The sequence below is a fragment of the Dermacentor albipictus genome, chromosome 4, assembly GCF_038994185.2.
Source record: "Dermacentor albipictus isolate Rhodes 1998 colony chromosome 4, USDA_Dalb.pri_finalv2, whole genome shotgun sequence".
Taxonomy (NCBI): domain Eukaryota; kingdom Metazoa; phylum Arthropoda; class Arachnida; order Ixodida; family Ixodidae; genus Dermacentor; species Dermacentor albipictus.
Window position 1 is genome coordinate 142,404,211 of NC_091824.1, and position 19,956 is coordinate 142,424,166.

Consider the following 19,956-nt stretch of genomic DNA (forward strand, 5'->3'; position numbering starts at 1 on the left):
GTCGCAGTGTTAGCGACAACCAGTTAGAAGTAAGTATCTCATTAGCAAAAACATTTTTAATCAGACATCTTATTATCAAGCCAATATTGTCTGAAGATGCCATTTGTGACCGAAAATACGGGCAAATATTGTCAGAAAGCGTTCCCTCTTTTATACTGAGTGCCTATGTTAGCTATGAGACGAAGAGGGTCTGATGCACACCGAAGAATGCCAAGATGTCTTATCCTCGAGCAAATCGAGGATTATCCTTGTTACAGCCAGCGGAACACGCCACACTGATTACGCTCGGCAAATGTTCTCAATGCATGGCGATAGCTTCGTGCCTTCTTCCGCGCAGTAGTAGAAGCGCGATGTGAGTACAGTCGTCTGTATAGGATTCGGAACGTATAGCAGTCTCCTGCAGATTAGATTACAGACATTGGCTCACGTTCAAACTGGCACATTTCTTATCGAACACGTGAAGCGCATGAAAGCGGCTGCTAAAGTGCATTCCTCGTAATTACGCCCTGCTACTCTCTGATAGCCATTCAGTTGTCTCGTAACTTACGCTATTTGGAACGGTTGGGCATTCATTGAGAAGACGCGCAAAGGCACATTTCAGTGGAGCGGAAGAACACTGATGTACTGATAATCACCTCGGTACTCATGACGCGCGAAGTAAATTACGCACTGCACGTTCATATTCATATTATTTTTTATGTACACCCACCCCTTATGTAATACCCCCTAGTGGGGTCTTTAAGGTAAATAAATGAAATGAAATGAAATGACATATGTGTATATAGTCTGCCTGACAGCCAGATCCTCCTGAGGCCCGCTTTTGGCAGCCACCCGGCTGCCGAAAGCGGTATCCCTACCGAGACACTTTCTATGTACATTACATTGCAAGTTGCCAACCATATTTTCACTTTCGCATGGATGGCACCTCACCCCTGTACTTAAGCAAAAAAACAAAAAGAAAAGAAAAAAAGAAAACGACGTCTGTATAATACGAGTCAGCAATAAGAACTGACTTGAGATGTATTCGGGGTTCGAGAGGCTATGAGCAACTTTATCGAAGGCTCTGCAAAAATCCAAGAAAAGCGTATCTATCCTACCGTGTCTATCGAGGGTTAATGCGAGAGAATGAAATAATGTGACGAGTTGAGTTACGGTCGATAATCCTTTCCGAAACTCATGCTGATATTTGGCCAATATGCAGCGTTCCTCGAGGAAGTTTATTATACTAGTAGGTATGTTCAATAATTTTACAGCATAGCGAAGTTAGTGAAATAGGACGGTATATAATTTTCTAGTGTCAGGCGGTCTCGCTTTTTAAAGATGGGCCCAATTCTGGATGTCCTCCAATCATTGGGCAGTTGTGAAGTCAGCAAAGAAGTGCGAAAAATAATAACCATAAATTTAGCAAGAAGTAAAGCATATCGTCGTAGGAATACGTTTGGGATATTGTCGGGACCGCACAACACTTTGGTTTTCAAATTTAGCAGCATAGGTACCACATGAGGATAAAAAATGAAAAATGTGCCTGCACGTGAAAAGACTGCCGTGTTACATGCACAGTTTAAAACGGAAGTGTTACACACGCTCTGAAAATATTCATTGAAATGCTGGGCTATAGAACGAGCTCGGTCATTGTCAGCCGACAAGAAGAGGGGCAACGACAAGGGTTCTGTTTTTTCAAGCCAATGGGGTAAGTTCGCATCGTATATCTGTGCGTGAATATCTCCACGCAGAATTTAATTTATATTTATTTATACAAGTACCTGCAGCACCACAAGGGCATAATTAACGGGGAGGGGGGGGGGGGGGGGGGCAATTGGAGGAAAATGAACATGTGACAAGAACTTAAAACAGCTAAGCACAGGTGTTAAAGTAATAAAACACGTAACATCGATGAGTAATCTCGACGGCAAAACGGTCTTCAGTGAACTGCGGTGCAAAATTGCAACACAGAAATGGAAAGGGCACACTATCGCATGAAGCGCAATCCCAGCCAAATGATATAACGTAAACGGGATGACATACTACGGCATTCTGCGAGACAATAAAGACAGAAACTCTGAACACGTTTTACATTCACCAATGCTCTTGGGAAGCCTATTCCAGTGTGCGGAAGCATGCGGAAAAAATGAATTACGGTAGACATCAGTACGACAGCGCATTTCAAGAACTTTCAGCTCGTGATCACATCGTTTAGAGAAGAACACGAAAATTATTTTGCCAAATGGAAAATGAGAAAACCAAACATCACAAAATAATACGTGTCCTCCCTCAAGCAAAACACGCGGCAAAAGCTGTCCAAATAAAGGGGTTAATTAGTCGACACTTCCTTGATTCACCGTTGATATTTTTAAAGCACCGCGCAAGATGTGCTCGCCACTCCGTAAACGAGTTCACTGCAAAAGCGGAACTAAACTGCATATCGGTTTGGAAAGAAAAGAGAAAAAAAGAACTCAGCCTAAAGCGCTCACGACCGGACTGGACATGAAGCCGTATGATGCCTCTGCGCTCGTTGTCGCTGACCTAGTTGTAGGGGCCTGTAGAAGCGAAGAGACACCTACATTCATACCCGTAGATGTGGTCAGTGCCGGTGAATGCGTGTAGTGTCGCCGCACAATGTTATTCACATTGCAGCCGCGGGCTTCTTGACCTGGAAGCTGTTGCCACAGATAGTAACTTCGCGATGGTAAAGATAAAGAAATGGAATAGAGGAAGGGAACAGGACTTACGGCATTGCAGAAGCCTTCGCGAGGGACAAGTTGTGCGGGCAGTGTCTTCATGCGACCGAAGCTGCGCATAATACCTGCAGACACGAAACGGGTAATTTTATATCGCTACATGTTCTGGCCAAAAACATTCTTCGTGCACAGAAGGCATTACTCGAACTAAGGATTGTCTCTGTGTCCTGACTGAATCATTGAGTTCCTCAGCTCAGCAATGGCTACGATGCTTACGCGTCGATTACGTCACCTTATGGTGTATTGTTGAGACGAACTCCATTGTTCTCTCCCGGCAGTTCCTTAACGGTTATGATCTGGTACGCGAAAACCACGCTTAATTTAGACTTTTTCTTCCTAACTGAAACAGATGTTGTATTTCTTTAGAACAGCCTCGAGTCAGTAACCGCTTCAACTTTTCTGCTTTATGTTTCTATGTTCTCGTATACCACGCTTTGGGTGAACGTTAAAGAGCCCCAGGCGGTCAAAACTGATGCGTCCTACATAACCGTGAGTAGAGTTTCGGGATGTTACAATGAACATTCTTTCTTCTCTCTTTTTTATTATTTTTGACTACATATGCCTGGAGAGAAATCCCCGAAGCGCCATAATCAATAATTGATTCAATCAATCCATGATTTATTTACCGTGCCCAGGAACAACCATAGTGACTGTCTGCTGGTGCACGCATACACTAAAGAAAAGCGAGAACAATAACAGAGAGAGTGAATAAACTTTATTATTTGGCCAAGCTTCTTTGACTTGAACCCAAAGGTGTACATACACAAGGCGCAAGGTGAATAAAACAGAAAAAGGAGGAGAAGGGCAGTTTAACAACCTGTGAAACTATGACGCAATAACGCAACGCACCAAAAAGAATAATCACAGCAAGTTATGAAAAATGTAGAGACCATGAAAATAAGTGTTATAAGAACTCTGTATTCTGTGGACAGTTGAGTGCTCGTGATGACAGGCAGGAGCATGGAAACGTCCATGTTCTCTGATCTTGTGCGAAATACGAAGCATGATACAAGTGAGGCTGAGGATACCGTGAAGGAGTTTGAAAAGAAACAGAAGGTCAGCGCGATTATGTCGGCACCGAATAAGGGCAATGAGAATAATCAAACAAGGTCCAGTGTCTGCGTTAGCAAAGGGGTGATAATATCTGCTTAAAAATTTTTTCTGGACCCTATCTAAAATGTCAGTGTTGGATCTAGAAATACGATTCCAGATGACAGAGGCGTATTCGAGTAGGAGAATTGGTGGTGGTGGTGGTGGTGGTGGTGGTGAATTGTAGCAACAGGCGGGTTTAGCCTGGCGAACAAGGCCGGCAATTGCTCCGCCCGAGCGTCTCGCACAATACCGCTGATGGGTTTCACCATATGTCCATCAACCCAGTCTCTCTTAAGAATTCGATCAGGAGACGTGAAGTTTCTTTGCGGGCCAGCACTGATCCCTCGGGAAATATAAGGTGTTGCAGGCGCGCATGCGGAAGGTCCTTGTTTTGCAAATTCTTCAGGAGAGTGTCTCTTTCATCTTGGAATTGCTGGCAGGACCACAAAAAGTGCTCAATGTCTCCTGTCTCGTTGCATGCCGTGCAGTTCGGAGAATTGATTCGCCCCGTTTTAAATAACCAGGCCGGTGTGTTAGCAGATCCTGTCCTTATACGATATAGAAGTGAGGCTTCCTCTCGGTGCAATCTCTTGGTTACGCAGGGCATATGCGGTGGAACCCAAAGCGACGCAAAGTGATTTCGAATTTCAGATTTTTGCACGTTGTTACTTTTTGGAGCCTTGATTTTTGGAGGATGATAGAGTGCTGCGTATGCAAGCGCATCAGCTTTTTCGTTTCCTGAGATACCAATGTGGGAGGGAATCCACTGAAATTTTACTGTGAAGCCTTTGCTGTTGAGTTCTTTCACGATGGCTAGGGATTTGCGTGGGAACTTGAGGGATGGCAAACCATGGTATACCTGTTGTAATGCGGCCTTTGAGTCCGTAAGGACAACCACATTCTGCGGAGGCAAAGTCTTTAATTTGCGCAGAGCAGAAGCTATCGCAGCGCCTTCCACAACTGTCGACGAGGCTATACAGTCCAGACGCCCAGACCACGTATATCTTAGAGAGGGAATGTAGTATGCAGCTGCACAGCGGTCTTCGTCTGCCTTTACAGAGCCATCTGTGTATACTTGTAGGTGATTCGGGTAAGTCGTGTTCAGGTGTTCCAGGACTAATGACTTGGCTTCTGCAGATGGAATGCAGCTCTTTGATTGCAATCGTGGTACACTTAAGTTGCATGTGATGTCCTCGAATGTCCAGGGTGGTTCTATCCTTTCCCTCGATCTTGAGCAGCGCAATCCTAATACGCGAAGCGTGTTCAATGCTGCATAAAAATGTGAGCGCGGCCTGTTACCTATACGTCGTAAGAGGGCTCTCCCGGGCGTAGACTCACTCAATCGTAGTAGCTGGATCATCAGAGCCTCGGAAGCCTGAAGTCGTAGAGGGCGTGACTCAGCTTCGTAGAGCACTTTCTTGTTTGACGCTGGCTGAGGTACTCCAAGGCAAAGTCGGATACCTTTTCTGTGGATGGCTTCTAAGCGCTCGTATTGGCTGTCGGAGGGTGACATCAGAGGTAGCTGATACAGGACTCTACTGGTAACCAACGCTGTATGTAGCCGTAGCATTGACGTCGGGTGGTTGCCCCAGCGTATGCCAGCGACTCGCTTGAGCACATGTAGCCTGGGTGACGATGACGCCACAACGTGGTCAACACCGCGGCGCCACAGTAGCCTGTGGTCTAAGGTAACGCCCAGGAATCGGACGTTGGTGACTTGTCGAATCTGGTATCCGTCCAAAGTCAGCGTCAAGCGTGTAGATTTTCTTTTCACTCCAGGAAATAGTACGAATGAAGATTTCTCTGCTGATAGTGTTAATCCAATCGTGGCCAAGTGACTCTGAATTGCTTTTACTGCTCCCTGGGCTATTCGTGCGAGGCGGCGATGCTGGTAGCCGGAGACCCATATGCAGATATCATCGGCATATATAGATATCTTCACTGGTGTTCGATGGTTTAGTACTGTTGGGAGGCTACTCATGGCAATGTTAAATAATAAGGGAGATAAAACACTCCCCTGTGGCACACCACGAAATATACGTATTTCATCGCTCAAAGTGTCGCCAAGACGAACTCTGATGCGACGATCCTTGAGGAACGTATGTACGAAGTGCAAGAGATGACCCGTGACGCCTATAACTTGTAACTGGCTGATGATGGCTCTTTGAGACACGTAGTCGTAAGCTTTAGAGACATCCATAAAAACAGCAAGTGTCGACAGGCCGTCCGCACTGTAATGTTCTATGTGGCTTAGCAAGTCCAGCACATTGTCTTGAGCGCTTAGACGCTGCCGAAACCCAGTCATGCACGATGGTAGTTTTCGACCCTGCTCGACATACCAAGTGAGTCTTGTGCACGCCATCTTCTCCAATAGCTTCGCTGCACACGAGGTCAGTGATACCGGTCTGTATGAGTCCAGAGCTGCAGGATTCTTTCCAGGTTTCAGAACCGGTACCACCCATGCTACCTTCCATAAATGTGGGATAGCCCCACTGGCCCAGACTTGGTTGAAAAATGCCAGCAAATCACGCCGCCTCTCAACCGGTAGGTTTGTCAGCATCTGATTACTGATAAGGTCAGGTCCCACCGCACAGCGACGTCGGAGGCTGCTCATGGCTAGTTCCAGCTCTCTGAGTGTGAACGGAGCATCCATTAAAGACGACGACAGCGGCGGTGGCGGGTCGGTTGTGCCGGCTGACCTGCCGGAAGAGTATATTTCAGCGAACGCATTCGCAAGACAAGCGAGTGTCTTGCCTAACTTCAATGCCAGGGCTTCAAATGGCTTGTGTGGTCGAAAGTTTCCAGCAAGGTTATTAACGACCCACCATATCCTTGGAACTGGTGTGAAGACCGATAGGCTTGCACAAAATGATGCCCATTGATCTCTTCTTAGTTTCCTTGTATACCGCCGAATCACTGCGTTAATCCTGTTGTATATAGTCTTCATTGGTGGGTCACCCTTCGTCCTCATCAGCCTCCGTTCTGCTCTTCTACGGGCAGCGCATAGATTTTTGAGCTTTAGATCCGGAGCGGGGAAGTGGTCGGGTAGCTTCAGCTCAGCGGTAGCCAATCTCTTGCTACGTAGCATGTCCGCGAACAGGTCTCCAGATGATTCGCTTAGGCCGTCCCTGTACGTATCCCAATGCGTCACAGGACAGGATCTTCGGCCGTTGGTTCTATATCCAGCAATGTTAACGAAGACAGGAAAATGATCACTGCCCATTCTATCTTTGCTAGTCGTTGACGATGCGAGGATGTCCGTTGAATGTAACGTCAAGTCAATGACACTGTAAGAGGCCGGTGGTCGAAAAAACGTTGGCTGTTTATCATTTGCCACGCAGAGTCCCTCGGTGTTTAAAGCTCTAACAATTTGCTTTCCGCGTACATCAGTCGTCTTGTCGCCCCAGAGAGTATGGTGCGCGTTGAAGTCCCCACATATAATCCTCGGAGCTGGGCAGCGGCTGCAGAGGTCTCTTATAATTTCTCCCATCGGGACCTTCTGACGAGAGCTCACATATACGGAGGCCACGCTGAGACTTCGGTTTCCCAGCCGTACTTGTACAGCAGTGACTTCCAGAGCACTGCTGCAAAGGTCTTGAACTGGTAGAACGCAATGTGGTATTTCCCGTCTCACATATAGCATGGCGCTTCCGTTCGGAAATGTCGGAATACTTTGATTTCCATGTGCGACATAACCAGCAATTGATCTGGAACTTGGAAGACCAGCCTCGGACAGGGCCAATATTGGCACAGGCATGTTGCGTAAGAAAAGCGACAGTTCAGGTAAGTGGCACGCAAGACCCGCACAGTTCCATTGCATAATAAGTGGCACCTGTGGACGAGGTGGTAAACATTGTGTCCTGACCGCATCCATATTGCTTGGTGCTTTAAGAAGAGGCAGAGCTTACAATCACTGACTCGAGAGCCAGGACTACTTCGAGCCTTTCCTTCATCGAGCTCGCCGGCATCTTCTCTATGTGTGATCGCAAGGCCTTGAAGAGAGCACGTAGCACCTGCTGACAGTCCTCCTGTTGATTGTTTTCGTCGCAGCGCGATTGGGGTCGCTGCAGTGCAGACGCATAACTTCGCTGCTCCGGTTGTTCAGCAGTCTTCTTTTCCACGGGGCCTCTGTTCACTGATTGGACTGCTTTAGCCGGTCCGCTGCGCGATGGCACCACTGTGTCCTGGATTCCTGGAGAAGGCTTCAGGCTTGGAAAATCAGTTTCACTCTTTGAGCTCCATTGGATTTCGTCCGACTCTCTGTGACTTTCTGTCTTTTTCTTCGTCGTATTTTTCTCATCGTTTCCTGTTGGCCCCAAGATAAACGTTTTCTTACGCTTTATTGCTGCTGCACGCGTAGGACACTTGCTGTAACTAGCTGGATGGCAACCACTACAGTTTGCACATAGAAAGTTCTCGCTGCACGTGCATGTTTTGAAATCGTGCGGTCCTCCACATCTCTTACACCGCTGCTCACCACGGCAGTACTTGGCCACATGTCCATAGCGCTGACACTTGAAGCACCGAGGTGGTGTCTCAACGTAGTCAATGGTCTCGTGTCTTGTGAAGCCCAAGTTGATCTTCTCTGGACGGTCTGTATTCGGAGCGAACGTAAGAACCACGGAGCTGGTTCGCCTGGACTCCCAATCGGTTTCGGAAATTTGGACGCGTCGCGTGACTCTCCTTGCATGGTAAACACCTTGTGGTTTTAGGTATAGCAGCAGTTCCTCGTCAGTGTACCACTTCGGTACTCCTCTAATAATGCACGTGTTTTGCAGGTACGAATCGGGCACTCTTGCTGATATTTCAGTCCCTGAGATTGACTTGCAGCTGAGAAGGGAATTCACATGCTCTTCTGTCTGTACATCTAGAAGCAGGGCTCCTTGAGCAGTAAATCGGCTCCTAACTGGCGATGTGCCAAGAATCTTTTCAATTTCCGTAGACAGAACAATGGGATTTACCTTTTTCAAGTCGGCTCCTTCTGTGGCAGGGGTAATAATCACTGGGATTCCGACGGTCCTCTTCTTGCGGTGACGCACAAGCCTGAAGCCTTCATCGTCCAGATCTGTGATGTCAGCTATGTCACAATCATCAATAAGCGTGGACTCGTCGTCTGTTTCTGTAGCCTTGTATCGCTTACAGCCACGGTTGCTCTCAGGGTCAGTCGGTGGCTTCTGGCCCGGTGTCAGGTCAGGCGTAGTCATGACGGAGCTCTCGCCGCTACCAGATCGGGCTCTTCTGCAGGTTCCTATCGAAGCGACGGGAGGAGAAGGTCCCCCCGGCCTCCGGTAGGGAAGGTACCTTGGCGAGTCGTCCGACGTCTTCGACAAATCTATCTGACAAAACGTCGAAAAAATTCAAAAACACTCGGGAGCGAAACAGCAGTGCGACTGTGTCGAACCAAACTTCTTCTTCTTCTCCAGGATAATTGGATGCCCTCAATAGTCTGCAGCAGACCACAATCACCACCACCACCACCACCACCACCACCACCACCACCACCACCACCAACAACAACAACAACAACTAATAATAATAATAATAATAATAATAATAATAATAATAATAATAATAATAATAATAATAATAATAATAATAATAATAATAATAAATACGTAAGTTAATCACGCCTTGTAATTTTCATCAGCAGCACGCCAAAGACTGAAGTGCCCCGAGGCGCATAAGTGCGCGCATGACCTCCGTCATCGCTCTCCGAGGGTTCGGAGCGCTTTCGAGAAAACAGCGGCCGCAGGCGCCCGCGGTAACGCGCTCGCTGACGACGCAGCTCTGTTATCAGCGCCCGCTCGGGCACTTGCGCGAGCCACGCGTACCTCTCGGCGCCTTCGACGAGTTATTTGCCGGGGCCGAACACACTCGGCGCGGTCGTAACGTCCAGGATGCGCAGACGCGCCTCGAAGCGAACGAGGAAGACGTTGCGAGCGCGCGAATTCGGCGGAACACCATCGAGTGCCTCGGGACGGGCATCTCCGCGAAGCGCGCACGTGCCCAGAGGCGCGAGCCGTTCGCCGCCCACTTCGATGCTTCGCCGCACGCTTCCGCGCAGCAGGAACGCGAGGAGGGGCTGGTCTCACTCCCGGGTCCTCTCAGAGCCGTTCCGCGGGCAGCACGAACCTTCGCTTCCGTGCCGTTGCTTCCGATCCCGAGGAAGATCCGTTACGGAATCGACACCTTCCTTCACTCGTCGTACGATGGGGGCGAGGGGAAGCCGGGACGCGTAAGCGTATGCCAAAAGGAAAAACGGCCATTCGAAGGCCGAGATTGAAGGGAGCAGACAAACATAAAAATAAGAGAAAAAGACGGAGATGACGAGCCGAGTAACAAGACAAAAAGAAGAGGCGGAGAGAACACACATCTCTGAGCCCTCCAGGTGGTTGGATGCATCTCGGGCGTCAAAAATGGAGGTCACCGGCCCCGGCGGAACTGTTTCGCGCGCGCCGGGCGCGCGCTTTGCTCTCCTCGGCGGGACGAAGCGGCTCATCGAAAACGGGGCCAAGGGCGTGCCTGGGACAACCGGGCCGGGTGGCTTTGCTGAGGGACGTCGACGACACTTCTTTCGGCCAACTCCCGCAAAAGGCCTGCGGCCGCGGAACCGAGGCGCAGGAAGGGCCGGGGCCCGACCGCATGGCTGTCACCTGCGGGCCCGGCACGCTGAGCCGTTTAGCGGTAGACGTGTCGCGGCGGCGGGAGAGCACCACGGGGTCTCCGAGCATTTCGGCGGTATGCGTCGGCCAGCGACCATCGTGGGACGCTTCCTTTCCGGGACCCTTGCGTAAGAGGACGGGAACGGCGCGACGACCTGTCCTCACGGTCACGGCCTCCCTCGGTGAGTGCGAGGGAGAGGGCGCGCAGAGAGCGGCGACATTACTTTCGCGTGTACCCGGCAAAAGTGAGGCCGCGCATGCAGGCGTCGCGTGGCGTGGGTTTTTTTGTGTAACGCTTTAATGCGGTAACGAAGATCTCAAGATCTTAAGTACAAACGCTAACGATCCTTTTAGGTGAGCACGACTGGTTCCGCAACTTCTCGTTGATGTTCTTGTTTTTATTACTAACTATTTGAGCATGAAAACTTAAAAATACACTAAGAAATGTAGTCTAGTAACACTAGAAGAGGCCAACTCTAGCAGCGACTGCTAAATTCGGTATTTATTCCTGACTAATTGATAAACTGAATTGTTTTTAGGTGGATTACCCGTTCATCTGCTACTTTTTCTAGTCTACGCTGCCTACGTATAGTCGAATTTTCACCAGCGCTCCCCGAAGACAGCTGTGTAGGCAGAGTTTTTGTTTACGCACATCGATACCCAATGCAAAGATTCATTCATTCATTTATTCATCGATTCATTCTTTTCCGTTTTCTGTACAAGCTAACTGACCATCTACACTACAGACGAGTAATTTTTTATCAGGACCACGCTAACATGCTTAATTTCAGAAATCTTTCACTGACTTATTAATTCACCAGCTCGCCTGCTCATTTCTTGCATTCTTTAGAGGCGTTCCTAACTTTTGATGCGGAAAAATTATTTGGTCACCTGTTTACAGTCATTTTTTGCATGTTCCTACTTTCTGTTGTCCGTGTCTCTGTCATTCGTTTATTTCCTATTTTCTTTCCTATTTCTTTGTTTCCTATCTTCTTCTGCTCTTCTCTTTTCATTCCATCCTCCCGAAAGGTGACAGTTGTCAGCTTGCTCCCTCCCAGTTTCCTTTGTGTGCCTTCTATGTTTCCACATATAATAATAATAATCTTAAATAAGGTCTTCGCTAGAACGCTGGTTGACAATATTTCTGCAATATCCTCGCATCACCCTCTCCGCGCTGACCTTAAGTAAACCGCAGAACGCTCAACGAACGGAGTCAGTTGTATTCGAGTTGCGCTTAAGAAGGACATCATGCTCAAGAGTGCGACCGGCGGAACCTCGCATTCGCACGTACGCCACGTCTGGCGGTCCAAAGTCATGATTAGCGAAAAGGGTCGACGGCTGACATCGCCATGCACGCGCGGCTAGCTCGGCCCTGCCACTTACACGACCGTTAGCCGGCGGATCACGCCGCTGGAGAGGAACGCCGTCGGGAAGCCTGCCATCCCCAGTCTCCTCCTCCTTCAATCAAATGTCACAATGTGACGCGCGCTGCCTTACATTCTCGCGCGCGCCTTTTGCGTTTCTTTGTTGCACGCTGGACTCGCCCGGGTTATTTCTGTTGCCGCGTGTCAAGCGCTGCGGGTTCGCGCATAAACATTCCGTTGGCATGTTACGCGAACAGGATATCGCCAAACTGCATACGCTCAGCACTCTCTGAGCTCGCTCAGTTTTCTTTTACGTGCGTGAACAAGGCGGACACAATTGATACTAGGATGGTTGAAGTAAACGCGCACCAATATTATATCGTGGGAGCATTTGAGTGCCTGCGTGCGCGCGTGCGCGTTCGTCAGGTACAAAGTGAGCAATATCGAAAACTAGTGCCAATGGACTAACGATGCCCTATTAGCGAATGTGAAACAAACAGCACTCGAAAAGAAGTAAGGGCCTGTACATTTCTTATTATTAAAAGCGTTTCTTTTATGGCTGGTGTCCGAGCGTCCGCCACTCATTACAGCAATAGGGAGGATATTAGGTTAGCGGTGCGGCAATGAGCAATTGCAGACGGTATTTGGGAAAGAAAAGTTTTTGAGTATGGGCTCTGAATGTTTCTTTATTAGTATACGAATATTTCTGGAATAGAGAATTAAATTAGACACCTTTGTTTTAATATCCACGGGGCAGTCACCTTAATATTAGAATTTTCGCAAACAAATATAAAATGAAAAAAAATGAACATTTAAATTTAAATAACCGTTATTAATTTCAATAACCTTCTAGAAAAGCACCTATATCAAGAACACTTCATTATTGCGAAGGAGAAGCGAGAACTGCATTAGTGAGAGTGGGAAAAAAAGGGGGGGGGGTCTAGATGGACCCGACGAGTTTGATACAAGTTGCATTGCGATCCACAATGAGGCTATATATTTCGAGCTAAACACTAGCAGTATATGTGAATTTTAACGCATTAGTGCCTTTCATTGGCAGACGACTCAATACTCAATGTGTGTGTGTGTGTGTGTGTGTGTGTGTGTGTGTGTGTGTGTGTGTGTGTGTGTGTGTGTGTGTGTGTGTGTGTGTGTGTGTGTGTGTGTGTGTGTGTGTGTGTGTGTGTGTGCGCGTGTGTGTGTGCGTGTGTGTGTGTGTGTGTGTGTGTGTGTGTGTGTGTGTGTGTGTGCGCGCGCGTGTGTGTGCGCGCGTGTGTGTGTTTGTGTTTGTGTGGGTGGGTGGGTGGGTGGGTGTGCGTGCGTGCGTGCGTGCGTGCGTGCGTGTGTGCGTGCGTGGAGGGAGAGAGAGAGAGACGAATCTTGAGAGGGTGACGGCATGCCTAACATGCTACTCCAGATGGGGATGATAAAAAATGAGATGGCTCAATGAGAAACTAAGGCGTCTCAATGAGACCATGCAGTGTCCTTAAGGGAGGTTAAAAGTGCCTTATTTGCGCGACATACACAGGCAGCGATAGTCCATGGTCCACGTAAGTGTCGTAACTCAAGAAATGACTGCTTTTGATGAATAATCAGAAGGTAGGTACACCGTTCACAAGCAATGTAGAAATGCGAAGACCGTGTCAGATGTCGATGTCGCGATGTCACAAGGGCTAAAGAAATATGTGGTGACTGTCGACGGGAAAATGGTGATAAGAGGCATATACAAAGGGAAGTACATCGCATATTTAAATATATTGCAGCATTCTCTACCCATTGCGTTACAGGGGCGCAAACGCATTCTGCTGAGTCAGCCAAGAATGGGCACGTGCCTATATATATAGTGCCACAAGAATGGGGTAGCCCAAATACAAGAAATTTAAGAAAATCAAGGAAGCCATCGAATGGCACGCGCTTTCCTATTGAGAGCTCTGTGTGCTATCAGATAAATAGATTGCTGTCAGCCGACATATGTACAAATCTTATCTTGTGATTTATTGTTTGATTACGCTGAATAGAGATGCGCTTACCGGCAATATTTCATCGATATAAATACCGTGATATGTATCCCGAAGCTTCCGGTGGCACATACCAGAATATTGTAGCGAAAATAGTAGAAATCGAAGAAGGGGTCGAATATCGCGCGCTCCTTTATTATAAGGTCTGTGTATTTTTTGTTTTATTAAACATACGAAAGCTACGCTCACTGGCACAAATTAGTCGGTCGAAATAAAGTTAGGCTAACCGGCGCACCATCTATAGCAAGAAACTCGAGGATCAATCCCAGTAGTGCTTTGCATTAAAGTTATCATTCACCCGAGACTAGTACCAGAGTCCTTCCATGTTTTTCTGGTCACGAAACTCCGCCGTCACGCTATGGGAGAGGTTCATATACTGCCCAAAGGTGCCGCGACGCGGCGCCACTGTGCCACAGAGGGCATCGTTCGCGTACCGAAACGCGTGCGCAGTGCGAGGCGAGCTGAGTGATCGGGTGCGTTCTGTGCATGTGCTGGGCTGTTTAGTTGAAGTGGCGGGGTGGGACAACGATGCTGAACACGTGTTGCAAGTAAGAGCTGAAGAAGTAGGAATGGTGGTATCTCTAACAAGCCAATTAAAAAAAAATTGCTGTATTTGTGATGCGGCTACTTGTGTTCGTTTGAGATTTGTTTAGTCATGTGTCATGAAATGCATATGTTTTAGACTTTCTTGTTGATAGAAACAATCGATTATGCCTTCTGTATTTATTGCCATTCGTTTGCTCCTGTTTGTTTCCTGCCCCCCAATGCATATCTCTCACGTTTGATGTTATTTCTTTATGCTTATTATATCAGTGTCATGCTTTTAACAAACTTCTTGCATTGTGAATGGTGGACCATTCGTGACCGGGCGCCTCTGTGCTGTCTGTATTTCTGTCCGCTTATTTTAATGATAAATGAATGATCGTGCTTGTATGTTGTTTTTGCACCAACACGTTCTATTTCTTCTCTTAGTCGAATTATAAAGTTTTTAACATATTGTAAATAGTTGCGCATTAAGAACCAAAATACCTAGTCTCGCCGTTTCTGCGTCGAAACCACAAGCAGCGTGAATAAGTGCTGGGCTTACTGACGCTTCTAAACGACTGTTTGCTAAGGCAATTGCCTAATTACAATACAGCTAGTTTCAACTGCGCAGGTCCTAACACTTTACGTTCGCCTCAATCCGTTGCTAAAAGCCGCACCGAAGACATTTAGTAGCGAAGTTGCAAGTAGCGAAGCGTCTTGCATTAATCCTACCTAAATCTCATTCAGAAATGGCATCGCTTTGCAGAGAAATCTTAAGCGCACGAGGCAGCTCAATTTCCTTTTATTTGTCATTAAGTATTCTACGGTAGCAGCCCTTTGCAATAACAATTTCATTCTTTTGATCTCCTTATAAGATACTGCCCACAGTCAGAGTTCTTCTCTGCCACAGTTAAACAGAAAGTGAACAGCTGTGCTCGGCGAACAATCTCGCGCTATGCGCAACGGGGAGTTGGCGCTTACTTACTGGTAAGCGGCGGTGCAACAGCCCGTATGTTTGCATCTGGTGATAAGTGGGACCACTGGCGCTTTGTTGCGAATGCGCGGAGTTTAATCTCAGGCAAATATTAAAAAGCGGAGACCACCAAAATGCTGAGGCGAACGGCGATGATGTAGAAATGTGAACCGAGACCAGCCGGCCGTGTACAGCGGACGCATTTCGACGGGGGCGAAAGGCAAAACACCAGTTTATTTAAATTCAGGTGCATTTTAAAGACATTTAGTAGCGAAGTTTGTCTTGCATTACTCCTACCTAAATCTCACTCAGAAATGGCATCGCTTTGCAGACCTTTAGGTGCATTTAAAGACATTTAGTAGCGAAGTTTGTCTTGCATTAATCCTACCTAAATCTCATTCAGACGTTTATTTACGTTTATTTAAATTCAGGTGCACTTTAAAGGATCCCAGGTGGTCAAAATTAATCCTCAGTCCCCCACTACAGCATGCCTCATAATCGTATCGTGGTTCTGGCTCTTAAAATCCGAGATTTTTTTTTATTTTATTATTATTATATTTTTTATCTGAGACCGCCGCAAGCTCCATGTTGTGAGCGGCGTTTTTTTCGTCCCGGGCGCTCATATCATGGCAAAAGACGCGCTCAGGCAGTAATTTAAGCATATTCTATGTTAAAAATAGTTACGTGAAACTAAAGCGACGGTTGAGGAAGTTGAGAAAGCTAGAATACCGAGGCTGCCCCACACACAACCACAGCGGTAGCGGCGTTCGCATGCCCTCTCATGCACGGTTGCGCCTCTAGCGGCGGGCGCTGGCTCTATATGAAACTGAGGAGGCAGTTTCGTGACCGGAAAGAAATGGAAGGACTCTGCTAGTACTAAGCTACAAACGAAACCAATGCAGGTTTCTTCTAAAGCTTCGCAGTTGAAGAAAAATACGTTCTACTTAGGGGATCGAAGCCAGGACCTGCGTGGTGGCTTTACCATCTAAACTGGTTAGGAGGCTAGAACGTGGCAGAAGGGAAGTTGGTCCACATGGTAGAACGGTAAGGCGTTGGAACGGTGCTCGATCCTGGACCGGGAGAAGTTTTACAGCGTAAGCTGTTACCGGCTCATCCCAAAAGCCATTCCGGTTGTCGATGTTGCCCGCTGTCGGTGTCTGTGGCAGCTATCGCCGGGCTCCTAGGCACTAAGGGTGATTGGCCACGAAATGGTTGGATTGTCTTGAAGAAGAAAAAGAAGTATAAGGAGGTGTATAAAAAACGTTAGATTGAAAAACATGTATGGCATACCTGGATAAAATAAAGCAGGCTAGGTGACTCTTTGTAACCGCCCAGTTTCAAAGGGGATGTGCCAATAAATCATCAGCAACAACGAATTTTGCCAATTGTCATGCAATGTGACGTGCGCGCCGCGCAGCCTCGATGGATGGATGGATGGATGGACGCAAAACTTTAATGAAGGTCCTGAGGTACGCGACACGTGCAAACTTTGCACTGCAGTTCCGTTGTATTCCACCAGGCGTCCCGACATGTAGCAGTTGCATGCAGCAGTTGTATGTTGCATGTAGCTGGACCTGGTTAACTCAAGCAGGCTAAGTGACTATCTACCACTGCCCCGTAACAAAGGAGATGCCAACAAATAATAATAATAATAATAATAATAATAATAATAATAATAATAATAATAATAATAATAATAATAATAATCCACAACATTACATCGTGCCACGGATCAAGGGATGTGACATGTGCGCCGCGTAGTCTCGACACCTGCGTGCATACCAAGGTAAATATACCTGGTAGCAAAGCTTCCATAGGAGCCCATACGTTCAAAACATGGCGGTCCATCGGCGGTTCATGGGGCTTAGCGCCATCTTAATGTGATGGGAACACTTCCGGCGGAAGAAAAAATAATGTGACGCCATGTCCGTTAAAAGCGAAAGTGACGTCATTTCGTTTTCGAAGGCGCGAAATTTCTTTTGTTGGCCTGCTTTTGGAGCTATATATTCGAATGCCCCGCCATTCGACTTGATGGGCGTTTCGAGCTTTCAGCGCCGAAAGCGATGCAGGAAAAGCCAGCCGAACGGTTGTCAAAATCGCACTCCTGCACAGAACATACTTTCTTTGGAGGCCGACGAAAGCTTTAGGTGTAGAGTGCTGATCCTATTGTCGGACGCAAAGCTCGTCGGCCGGCGCAGTCGCACGAAAACAACTACACAATTATCTGGCGGTCGTAACTCACTACTTTTGATTGAACAGATTAAGAAGCGATGAAGCTACCGCGTCACCAAATTCAGGCAAACTTCGACAAGCAAGAAAGCACAAAATGTAAGGGGGCGTATTTCAACAGGTGAACTTTACGAGTGCGCCTTTCTGCCCATTTCAAGACGTGTATTGCATTGCGAGTGAGAGTGGCGTCAACGCCCCCTGTAACGATGGGCGCCGAAAATGAATGCATTTATTAATAATAATGAAATTGAATAAACTTGTATTTTCTTAACACGTCACCAATATATAAAATTGACCAGGAATCTTATTTTCGTTGAATGAATCTAACTGTGTCTCGCTTGAATTAAAAAACGCTTTCTTTTTCTTTCCCAATGTTTGTTAATTCCCTTCAAACATAGTCGCGCTTCAATCGCTGCTCCCATAACCCCCCTTGCTGATGTCGGTGACAATCTGTACTGAACCGCTTTTCGCCCGAAGCTTCGCGACCTATTTGAATCGACCTTGTGCATACTCTTCGGTGCATTTTATGGCGCTTCCTCGCAAGGTACAAACCGCTGCTGAAGAAGGGAATCTTAGTGCTACGCGTGGCTACAACCAAGCGACGTCGGAGTCAACGGACCGCTTTGCAGACAGCAGCACAAGCTGTAGCTCGCCATCGATGTCGGGCGGACAGTTCTGATCGTTCTCTTGAAAACTACGCAAGGAGACTTCGCCGGGAACACCCTCCAGTGAGTGCTGCCGAAAATGGAGCTCCTATGGATCCACACCTCCAGCTTACGCTGTGATTCTGCTGGTTGTGCCACGCAGGCCTGTGATTTTTTTTTCTCAACTGTAAGGCTTTCTTTTTGAGAAACCCACTTGTACTTATAGCACGACCTTTTTTTTTTCTTTTGTGGAATTCTGTTATGTTCGATCTATTAGAACTTAGGTGTTCCCTTCAAAAGTCCAATATCTTATCGTCTCACTTTTTAGCGCACAGATGCTGGCTTTGGCCCTTACCAGAACAGATGCCTGGGGAGCCCCCACATTACTTCTATTAGGACTAAAATTTTAATTATATTTCTGCTTAATACGTGGGCGAAAATTTTGTTGGGGCTGTTAGCTGAAGCAACCGCCGGAGAGGACTGTTCCAAACTCGCGAGTGATTCTAGTAACTTTTTTTCTTTATTTCCGTAGAGGTAGAATGGTGAATGGTGAATGTTGCTTTTCCAACCACTGACGAAGAATGAAATTTTGACGGCAGCGCCGAAGTAGCTTTGCCTTCTTAGAGCGAACCCATTCCCTTCATATATACATACAACAATATAAAATATGCACGACACATACATTCTTTATACAACTTGCACAGCGTTCCAGCGCAATGTAGCAAACCGGATATTGTGATCTGGTTAACTTCTCTGCCTTTACCTTTACTGCTATCTCTTTACCAAATAGGCTTGTGCTGCTGCAGCACCATTCTGCGTTCTCTATACTGTAGTACAAATTAGTCTTCCATGAAAGCTTGGAGCGTCTTGAGAATGAGTGCATGTATAGATGCGCTTTCCCACGCGGATAATCCCGCAGTGAAAGGCTAGCCGGTTATTTTGCTGGCCGATCGCTGTACATGGGGCTGATTCGTATGTGGGGCTTTCGTGCCTTAGCTTCGCCCCGTACGTGCGCGACCTCGAAACAATCCACGCATCGTTGAACACCAGGATTCGGCCCGTTACACCGAAAAATCCGGTTTTTGTACGCGAAGCGCCTGATCACAGATCGCTTTGCATAGCGCGAGCAGTAAATGCCCGGCAGCTCCTTATTTCCTTGACGCGTCTTCTTTTTGTGTGTGTGTGTGACTGTGCTCGTGCGGGCAGTGCTTCGATATCAGGCTGATGCCACTGTTTAATCTGGCATTCGGAATGCTGGGTTCTTTAGTTAGCTAAACAGGACGCGAGAAAAAAAAAGGCTTGCTCAGATGTTAACAGGTCACTGATTCGCGCATGCGTGTCGTCTTCTAAACGGGCTGTTCCGAACAAAAGACACTCCATCACGTAAAAAAGCCCCGTGAAGAAGTGCTCGATGTCTTATTCACTCTGGCTCCTTCTCCAAAATGACCATATCATACGGCATTCGTCTCACATATTGATTTAATACGCTCATCGCGCTAGACTATTCGAGTACCGGATAGTCAAGATAATCTACGCAATTCTCGATGAGATTACCAGTCCGGTAGCAGTCACAGTTGAGCTTACGGTATCGGATACTCTCACTCAAAATTCGTAGGACGCGTAAACTTCGTCTTTAAGAGTGTAACGTGACAGTATTCAAAGATCCCTGACTGCTTGTCACGCTTCCCGGCTACTGCAGCATATATGTAAC

At 47.3% G+C, this 19,956-nt stretch overlaps 1 protein-coding gene across 3 annotated transcripts in view; it reads right to left on the reverse strand.

Moving 5' to 3' along the window:
- The window catches only part of LOC135915426 (glycerophosphocholine cholinephosphodiesterase ENPP6-like), a 176,974-nt gene that overhangs the window by 29,837 nt on the left and 127,181 nt on the right, over positions 1 to 19,956 (reverse strand). For all 3 annotated transcript variants that reach the window (XM_065448493.2, XM_065448491.2, XM_065448492.2), the window contains one exon: positions 2,730 to 2,803. In XM_065448493.2, coding sequence (XP_065304565.1) covers positions 2,730 to 2,803 — 74 coding nt within the window. The remainder of the gene's footprint in view (positions 1 to 2,729; positions 2,804 to 19,956) is intronic.